The following is a 9,963-nucleotide window of genomic DNA, read 5'->3' on the forward strand; positions in this document are numbered from 1 at the left end:
GCCCATTTTTACCTGTTTGTGACGTCATTTCTAGGGGAAAACGGGTCATAAAGGTTTCCCTCTACCGGGGCCTTTTTTCCCCCTACCGAATCTGTGCTGTGCTGAATCTGTGCTGAATCTGTGCCAACTTCCGTTACATTCGGACCTGGTGAGATCTGGCGTGACTGCAGTAGCAGTGTCGTGAAGTGACTGCCGAATTGTATATCAACTATTGTTCTGCGATTTTTTTTTTTCGTATTGCATACTCTACTCTATCGCCTTTGGCCAAAATACACTCATTTACTGAGTGCTTCAGCATGCGACCGTACGTCCATTAAATTGATGGCCTTGTACCTTTCGAAGTCTGATTTTGCTCATTTATAAAGAAGCATCATAGCTAAACATTTTAGGGTTCACGTTGATTCATTGAAAGTAATTTTCTGTTTTTTGGCTGTCCTAATGAAAACAGGAGACTGAATTAGTCAATATTTGCTTTTTTGTTGGCACGTCTGCCTGCGCCATCTTAGATTTGACTCACGTGCGTCATATATGTCGAAATAAACTCGCTTTGTTCATTTTGTAAACCTCCATTCATTTATATACGGAGTTTATAACCGTGTCCGTCGTTTAGTACAATATTTCTGTTGAATTTAGGTAAAGGTATGCTCTTTTTTACTTATTTTTATGGAATTATATTTATTATAAATGTTTAACATGTATTGTAATTTTGAATCTGATAAATGGTAGTGTATCTTAAAGACACTGTCTTTAAACTATCAATTCAAATAAATTAGATTTTACTCAAAGAATGAATGGGAAATTCATTGATTTAAAAGGGATGATGCTTAAAAATAAGATTGATAATTATTTTCCTGTTTGCATGTGCCTAGAAGCTTTTAACTTCTATCCCTGAATCATAATTGTAATGAGAATGGAGCAGACGTAATTCAGAAATGTGGTTTTTTTAATAATATTAATGGTATAACTTAGGTTTTTTATATCTCTTGTTTAAACAGTCATTGTTTTTTACATTTGTTTGCAATTTTGTTGAATATTGTTATTTGTAAGCTTTGATTACCCGTTGTTACCTTTTGGCAACATCAGGTAAGCACTTCCATCATTTTTTAACAACTTTGCTAATCACTTCTATCAGTTTTGCCCTACAAAAGATTCACTCAATTGCGTCATGTATCCAGCACCAGCTATGCATAAAAGGAGGGTTGAAAGAACACTTAAATGTGGCAGAATTTGGACAGCATTGTGGATGCATATTGCGTTGTTCATAGAGTATTTGGTAGGGAACTAGGTTGTGGGTTACTGGTTTGCAGGTTTTTGTAGCAAGTCAAGTTTAAGGCCAGCAACATAGTTTCTTTAGGTACAAAGAAATTACATTTTGAATAGTTTATGTTCTACATTTATCAGGAAAGATGTTCTCAATCGTACCCTTGCTGATCCTGGCAGAGTTCCATGAACAGTGGGTGTGTCTGAGCAGTCTTTCTTTGCCCTATCCTCCTCTACACATTCACCAAGGTGTATGGGTCTGGGCAGGATCTTGGTAGGTGTTTTGTTGGGATTCCTATGGCAACTTACCCTAGTTTGAGCAGTGTATAGTCAAGTTTGTATCCATGATTTGTGTCAACAATTGCAGCTTTAAATGGATAGGCAAGGCTTCTCATCTGTAGTTCACTGTGCTTAGGAAAATACATTCCCTGCTTTTCCCATGAAACTTGAGACTTTAGACAACAATGACCCTATGAACCTAGTATGGCACACCAGGTGAATGTGATGTGATCTTATTATCATTTGTTCCTTTCACAATGGCTCCCCTTTCCAGTGTAAGGACTGGTGAAAGTGATAAGTCAGCCTTAAGTGAGGACTGCTCACAATAGGTTTGTAATCTCAGAATAAGCACAATGATGCATGTATGAATGTATTTCTGCTCTTTTTCAGATTGTACAATGTATTGGAAGTTTCATGCTGCGCCTTCAGCAAGAGTAGCTGAGCTCCTAAATAAAGAGGTGCGTGATACCAGGCTCTTCTGATTTATTTTTAGCATTATCCTTCAAATAGCTGTTTTCCCTTTAGGTACTGCAGTGATGATGGCTTGTAGGTACTGGCTGAGTTTCTCAAGTATCTGTTCTTAGGCAGCTGTTCAGTTGTATAATAGGATCAACTCCCTCTCATACTCATTTTTTATGTTTTTCATGGTTCATTGATATTTAGTTATGTTTGTGTTGTTGATTTAGTAGATGCCTTCTTCAGGTGCATTAGCTCTGGAACTAAATACAATTGATGGTCAAAAACTGCCCTGGATAATAATGATTTTGTATCATTTTCACTTGATCCCCTCTTTCCTCATTTCAGGATGTCACATTAGAAGAATTGTTGGATGAAGAGGATATCATACAAGAATGCAAAGCTCAAAATAGCAATGTGATAGACTTGTGAGTATGATGCAGATTGTAACGGTAGATTTACATGGGACAGTTAATGTGCTTATCTTCATCACAAGCCTTGCTGAGCTGGACCGGTGTTCAGGGGAGGTTTAGTTTGACCTGGCTTGTGAGCTGAAGCCTGGTCCCAGTATGGTGCAACAGGTGGTGACCTGTGGCCTGTCTACCATCCATTGACACTAGTTGTGACCAGCGTCATGTTCTTAGGTCTATGGCAGCCAGTATTGACCTGCCATCTGTCCCCAAGTTGGGTGCAGCTGCAGGTGTCTTGTGATGTCCCCTATGATATCTAATCTCTGTTCATCTGTATCGACAGCCTGGTGTAGATTTGGTAACCTGTCTGTCCCCTGGTGACCCCCAGTCTGGCGCAGTCAAATGCTGAAAGACCTCTGACTTCTGATAACTGATGCTGATGCTACTCTGATTGCTGATGCTCTGATCTGACCTCTGATCTGAAATGCTGACATGACCTCTGATTACTGACCCGTCCCCTTTGTCCTCAGTCTGGTGCAGCCCGAGGTGATGATGGCCCTCGTGTCTCACATGGTGACCGAGCCGGACCCGACCGGCGACGTGGCCTCCCAGTACCGCTACGCCAACATGGCCTCGGAGATCGTCACGTGCAACGTGCCGGCCATTATCGACCAGCTGGCTGGCGAGCGGCCGCTGCTGCGGCGGCTCTACAGCCTGCTGGAGTGTGAGCCGCCGCTGAACCCGCTGCTGGCCAGCTACTTCAGCCGCACGCTGGCGCTGCTGATCGTACGGCGGCCCGGCCAGGTCAGACACGGGGCCGAGAACACTGCGGGGTGGATCAGAAGGGGGGACGGACGGGTCAGATCGGGAACTCGGCGCTGCTGATCGTACGGCGGCCCGGGCAGGTCAGATACGGGGGAGGGGTCAGGGGCAGACTAGGAACATTGTGCCGCTGATCGTACGGCGGCCCGGCCAGGTCAGACAGGGGCTGGGGGAGGGGGCGGGGCAGAAACGGGTCAGATCAGGGACACCGCAGGGAAGATCAGAGGGAGGAACAGGAACAGAATAGAGGGTTCGGACCGGGAACACTGCACTGTTTATCGTACTGCGGCCCGGACGGGTCAGACACGGGGGAGGGGCGGGACAGAGACGGCACTCCGGGCAATTTGGACACAGGGGACGGGCGGGTCAGATCGGGAACACGGCGCTGGTGATCGCACGGTGGCTCGGGCAGGTCTGACACGGGGAAGGGGCGGGGTAGAAACGGGTGAGACTGGGAATATGACTGGTCTGCTCAGAGGGGAGGAACTGATGACAGGTCGAACTTGAAGACAGGAGCAGACAGGGCAGACCGAAGGCAAGTATGACTAACATATCAGTCCGGAGGGAGGAACAAATTTGACGGCTCCGACCGGGGATCACGACTGGGCACGTCAGTGTCATGGGGAGGGACAGTGGTAACGAATGAGACCAGAATGACGGAGACTACTCTGCTGGAGAGCTGGCTTCTCGTTTGGTTTAACTCGCATGTTTCCTTTCGCGCCTTCTTTATGAGGGAAGGAAATGGTGACTAAGGCACGCAGATCCTCCTCTAATGCCGCTAACGCACCTCCCTCTTGTTCTCTGTTACAGAGCTGGTACTCGTATCAATTCAACTGCCTCCAGGTGTTAGAATTTCTCAAGTCGATGGACACGTTCATTGACCTGGTGCTGCGCCACCTGGGTACGTCGGCAATCATGGACCTCACGTGCAACCTCATCTCGGGCATCGAGGCGCCAGAGTATCGCCAGAACGCGCTCAATGTGAGTATGGCCGGTGGGCGTGGCATGGTGGGTGGTGGGCGTGGTCTGTGACTGGTATGGTAGCCAGTGGGCGTGGCATGGTGGACTGTGGGCGTGGTCTGCGACTTCTTCCGGGTGGCTGGACTGGTGGTCGTGGCTCTATCAGGGCGGTAGACGTCATCAGCTGGGCATGGTTTGGTGGCATTCAGGGTGGGCGTGGTCTGGTGGACGGTGGGCGTGGTCTGCGACAGGTGACTGGTGGGTGTGATTTTTTTTTTTGGGGGGGGGGACTGTAGAGTATAGACGTCGACACCAGGACGTGGGCGTGGTTTGTTGGGATGCACGGTGGGTGTGGTCTGGTGGATGGTGGGCGTGGCCTGGTAGCCAGTGGGCGTGGCCTTGTAACTAGTGGGCGTAGCCGGTGGGCGTGCTTTTGTGAGAGGCAGGGTGGGCGTAGTTTGCTGTCTTATGGTTGTGGTTTTGTTTGCGGTGGGCATAAATTGGTTTAATTGTGGGCGTGGATATGGGCGGTGGGCGTGATATCATCTGGGGTGGGTGCGTCAGGGAGAGTGGTCACTGACCCCCCCACCCCCCTGCCATCCCATCAAAGTCTGTCTGTGCCAGGTCAGACAGGCTTGAGATATGCATTCTTGGTGGAACGGATATAGTCTGGACGGGTAGTGGAGCCATTCCCGTCCCATGTATCATGACCGGCCGCCCCCATCCTTTCCGGTGGGCGTGTCTCCGTGTGTCGCCGCCTGTCCGCCGGTCCCGTGTGGGGTCGGTCGGATGTCCCCGCCGGCATGCGTCCACCGTTTATGGCCTCCCCTGTCGCGCCGTCGTAAAACCAGTGGCGTCGCGCCGGTGGGCGGGTGACGTCACCCGACCGGCGCCGGTCCACCGGGTGACGTCATCCAGTCGGCGCCGGTCCACCATGTGACGTCACCCGATGTCCCTGAATCGCAATCGGGCCGTCGGCCACACGGCCCAGCCGGCTACCGGTGGTCAAAGACGGCTCTCCTTCAGCTACTTGCTATTCATTCTACATACTGAACGCTTTGGCCGAGCCGTGCTGGCATCAGGGCACCACGCTACACGCAGTCATAAACAGGTTGTTTGAACCGTTTGGACGTCATGTCTCGACAAAAAACTTGTTATGCTTTTTTCAACAGGTTTAGTTGCCTTGAAATATCTACCCGTCAGTTTTTCATCGTACGGCAACTGCCATCCTAACGACCGTGACCCTGACGACTATGACCCCAGCAACTGTGACCTCAACCTGACCGTGACCTTAACTACCGTGACCACAGCAACCGTGACCTCAACCACCGTGACCCGAGCTAACATGACCCCAGCAACCGTGATCCCAGCAACCTCAATCCCAGCAACCGTGAGTTAAATACCGTGACACGAGCAACCGTGACCCCAACCACCGTGACCTCACCCCCACCACCATCCGGCGACCCCGCCGTGACCTCTGTACCACCCGTGTGTCACCAGTGGCTCAACGACCAGCGGCTGGTGCAGCGGCTGGCCGAGCTGATGGCCGACGGAGAGCACCCCGACCGGCAGGCCAACGCCGGACAGGTCATCATGTCGGTGGTGAGCTGCGCGCGCCAGATGGCTCAGCAGCTCGGCCCCGGAGAGAAGGAGCCCAACCCGCTCGTCTCCACCATCGAAACGTGAGTGGAGAATGATCGGGAAGGACGTGTGCCGGGACTCCGTTACGCTATGTCCCCGACAAGATGATGCTTGCCGGGCTAGTTTTCGGCTGGCTGGTCGGTTGGCGCCTGTGTGTTTGAACTTTGCTCTTGGGTACGATTATGGCATGGCCGACGTTTATGTTTGATGAGGTATTTAACAGGAGACTGGCACGTGCTAGGGTGTGGCGTGGAATCATCTGTGCGTGCGATTTATCTTTATGGTTGGACTTGTTATGTCAACAATCGTAGTCTGCCGGTGCTGATATGGTCGGTGGTAACGTCAAGTGGGGACTGGGGATGCGTATGTGATGGAAGTACACTCACTCTCCCCATTACAAACACACAAAACCTGATTTCTTACGAACTGCTTACGAGTTTTATCTTGGGTGTCTGACTATAAAGTTTCAGCCAAATATGAAAGTGGACTTTTTGTGTCTGTGATTGTCGGTGGACCGTATCTGAGTTCTGACTGTTTGTGACTGTATCTATGCTCCCCGGTAGGACGGAGTTTGTGTCGTCGGTGCTGGACGGCGTGCTGTCAGCTCCCTGTGTCTGTATGTGACGGATATCTGCGTGCCTGACTGAATCCTGTGCTCCCCGGTAGGACGGAGTTTGTGTCGTCGGTGCTGGACGGCGTGCTGGGCCCGGCGCGCACAGAGGCCGGCCTGGTGAACGCGTTCCTGGTGCTGCGGCTGCTGCTGGACACGGGCCGGCCCGGCGCGCCCTACGCCCAGAACGAGGCTGACGAGGAGGTGCCGCCGGAGGAGCCGGCCAGCGTGCAGGCGGTGGCGGACGCGCTGCTGCCGCGGCTGGCCGACTGTCACCGGCTGCTGCTGGAGCCGCCGCCGCGGCCCGCCGTGCCCACCACGTGCGGCCGTCTGGAGCCGCCGCTGGGCGCCACCCGGCTGCAGGTGGCGCGCCTGACCACGGCACTGCTGGCCGCCAACCGGCACCCGGTCAACTGCCGGCTGGCGCAGCTCGGCACCATCGACCTGCTCCTGGTGAGAGAGACACTGCTGGTCATACTGCTGGTGAGGGGACCCGCTGGTCAGAGCCTGGGAGGTGCTGCTGGTGGGATGACCTGCGGGGGGAGGGGATACCTGCCGCTGGTGGGTGCGGGACCAGTAAGAGCCTGCGCTAGGTGGGTCCGGTTCCCGTCCTTGGGCTCGCTGTGGTCGGTTTTATTTGCTGGAGTACATAAGTCGTATGGGTACTTCGACACTGTTATAGACTATAGTCACATGCGCCGTCCGCTCCGGCCGGCGTGGCGTGGCGGATATAGCCCTGATAGCTGCTGCTGAGGGACTTTCCCGCCGAGGACATTCGACAGTCATACGGACTGTCGTTAGCTAAAGTGATTCATCACCAGATACTGCCTCTTATGCATCAGCTCTTACCCATCATATCACAGCGCATATCTAGTCGTTTAGCCGGGGTCCAGCCCAAGCGGGAACGGTGCGCCCACGATCAGACCCATGTATGTAGTTGTTACCGGAGACGAGTCACGAGTGCGTTAGAATTCATTGCGTTCGTATTTGGATTGGTCGCACAGCCCCTAAGCCCGTTACGCTCATGTGTATAAAGCCCGGTTCTGACTGCCGTTTTTCGATCGTTTGGTGGATCGTATGGTGATCGTATCGTGATCGTATGGTGATGGGATGGGGATCGGCACGCCCGTTTCCCGATCGCCGCGATGGTAATCGTATGTGTGCAGTGAGAACCGGGAAAAAACGTGACTGTGCGCGTCGTTCGGTAGCGGCAGATCGTACGTCGTAGTGCGTTCCGTCGAAAGATGGATTGAGTTTATCTTTTGTCTTGATCGTATCGTACAGTTGACATCGTGTGGGGAACTCGCTGTGCTGCTGCTTTTCTTGCTGCTGTCTTGTGGAATGTTTGTGCGTTTATGCTAACATATTTGATATAACTTATCTTATTAGTAACATACTTTAAATAAATAAGCTTGATTGACATACTTATAATCAAAGTAGGTACTTCCACTTAGAAGATACCATACGAAAAATCATTGTTTCGTTCAGGTGCTTCAATTACATCAAAGTATTAATTTTATTGCACGAAAAAGCCTCACCCGATAATGTTAATTTGATACTTAAATTAAAGAAATGTTTCAACTACATTTAACCCCTTTTTAAGTCCGAAAAGTATTAATTTCCCTCTTTATAGATCTCGTCCCGTTCATGGCGGCCAATCAACGCGCTTCCCTCAGATGACGTCATCTGTGCGCCTGCGCTCCGCCGAGCCGACAAGCCTCGTGGTGACCGGCGATTACCGGCGACACCGGAGGTGGTACATAGTTATCTTACCAATGAATTTCTATCAATTTCAACGAACCGATTTTCAAGAAAACCGATGCACAGCATTCACAATACTCACTTTTATGTTGTAGGTTACTTTCCAGGACAATTTGACATGATTTTCTATTTTTCCACGCATTTTCAAAATTGCGTACCTTCCACGGCCGAGAATGGTTTCCGCCGCCATGCTGCTCCAATCAAGCCGAAATGTTGATTAACTTCACGGAACAGTCAGAGCCGACTACTCAAACAAAATTATTGAATTAGAGAGATGTTTTAAACTACATTTAACGTCTCTTCAAGCGTAAAAAGTATTTATTTCGTTCTTATCTATCACCGCCGGCAGTAATGGCGGACGCAGACTCCCACACGATACGCACGATCTGCACGATACGATCACGATACGATCTACCAGTTACCAGATCGTATCGGGCCTAGAGATTTTTATCTTTTTTCCGCCAGCCACGCTCACCATAACGATCACCATACGCTTACCATCCGCTCCGATCGATTTCGGCAGTCAGAACCGGGCTAAAGATTCCCGTGGTGCGTCCGACTGACGATCCGGTCGGGTCCGGTATGATCCGGTACAATCGGACAGTGACATGGTGGCAGGACGTCCGTGTTCCGTCCCTCTCGTGGATGTGTTTAGACATGTGATTTATCGTAACTTCGCGGGCCGCACGTGCTTCAGTACGAGTGTACTGAAATTTGGACAAGTGACAGCTACCACTGCTGCCTACTATGTATTACGAATGTCTGTTGTATTTGCGTTGTTGAATGTTCACCTTATTTCATGTCTTTGTACACACGCGCTTACCCTTCTCGGATCGGTTGCAGGACCTGTTCTTCCAGTACACTCTAAACAACTTCCTTCACTCGCAAGTAGAGCAAAGTATCGCGCTCATCCTAGAGGCTGAGCCACAGGAAAGTGAAGAAGGCAAGAGTTGCCACCCACTTCTAGTACATGTAAGTAGGCATTGAGGCAGTGAATATTTTGCACGAGTACCGAATGTGATTTGACGATGAAACTACTGAGTTTAGCGAGCCCTATGCATTCAGTTAATCCCGAAATGAAACTTTTGTGCGGTTTCGTTTTTATTTTCACACATCCTGTCTTTGACATCACGACTTCCTCGAGTACCTACTTAGGGCGACGGTGCTGTGTATGGATGCGGACATCCCTGATGATTGTTCCGTTGTGTTGCAGATTTTCACAAAGACAAAGCTAGTGCAGAGGATACTTCAGGGAATGGAGGAGCCTCAGACAAACGGCGAATCGTCCGAACAAAAACGGTATGTAAAATAGCGCTCTTGTTCACATTCGTTTCTTTCGTAATTGCACTTATTTTTCATGGACAGTCGGAAACACTTTTTAAATATAACCGCATTACGGAACAATATAAAGTTCTCCTGAATTGAAATGTATTTCATAGCCAATCTACATCTATTTCAATGTTATTCTGCTGATTTCATACCTATTGGCAAGTTACAAGATAGGAGGATGCGGACTATCAGTTACGATGCTTATAAGTAACTGGAAGCTGCTATGTGTGTGAGAGAGAGAGAGAGAGAGAGAGAGAGAGAGAGAGAGAGAGAGAGAGAGAGAGAGAGAAGAGAGAGAGAGAGAGAGAGAGAGAGAGAGAGAGAGAGAGAGGAGAGAGAGAGAGAGAGAGAGAGGAGGAGAGAGAGAAGAGAGAGAGAGAGGAGGAGAGAGAGATAGATAGAGAGAGAGAGAGAGAGAGAGAGAGGATAGAGAGA

At 50.1% G+C, this 9,963-nt stretch overlaps 1 protein-coding gene across 2 annotated transcripts; it reads left to right on the forward strand.

Annotated features, from left to right (window-relative positions):
* Positions 1–554: 554 nt before the first annotated feature.
* On the forward strand, positions 555–9,595 carry LOC122390836 (serine/threonine-protein phosphatase 6 regulatory subunit 3-like). Of its 2 annotated transcripts, none has more exons than XM_043384164.1 (9): positions 555–639; positions 1,930–1,997; positions 2,344–2,423; positions 2,936–3,209; positions 4,038–4,208; positions 5,688–5,869; positions 6,495–6,891; positions 9,043–9,171; positions 9,413–9,595. In XM_043384164.1, exons 2-9 carry the CDS (start codon positions 1,938–1,940, stop codon positions 9,509–9,511), a joined length of 1,392 nt encoding a protein of 463 aa, XP_043240099.1. In that variant the 5' UTR covers positions 555–639; positions 1,930–1,937; the 3' UTR covers positions 9,512–9,595. The 2 variants fall into 2 exon arrangements, with proteins under 2 accessions (XP_043240099.1, XP_043240098.1); XM_043384163.1 differs by having other exon boundaries at positions 582–633.
* The last annotated feature ends 368 nt before the right edge of the window (positions 9,596–9,963 follow it).

Source organism: Amphibalanus amphitrite, unplaced genomic scaffold (assembly GCF_019059575.1).
Source record: "Amphibalanus amphitrite isolate SeventyFive unplaced genomic scaffold, NRLGWU_Aamphi_draft 000412F_arrow, whole genome shotgun sequence".
In the NCBI taxonomy this organism is placed as follows: domain Eukaryota; kingdom Metazoa; phylum Arthropoda; class Thecostraca; order Balanomorpha; family Balanidae; genus Amphibalanus; species Amphibalanus amphitrite.

What these genes read in the sequence shown, in the direction of transcription:
- LOC122390836 (XM_043384164.1), top strand. Translation starts at nt 1,938, where the DNA reads ATGTATTGGAAGTTTCATGCTGCGCCTTCAGCAAGAGTAGCTGAGCTC. An exon ending in CTGAGCTCCTAAATAAAGAG is followed by an intron (nt 1,998 to 2,343) that starts GTGCGTGATACC and finishes TCCTCATTTCAG; the next exon opens with GATGTCACATTAGAAGAATT. An exon ending in GCACCATCGACCTGCTCCTG is followed by an intron (nt 6,892 to 9,042) that starts GTGAGAGAGACA and finishes GATCGGTTGCAG; the next exon opens with GACCTGTTCTTCCAGTACAC.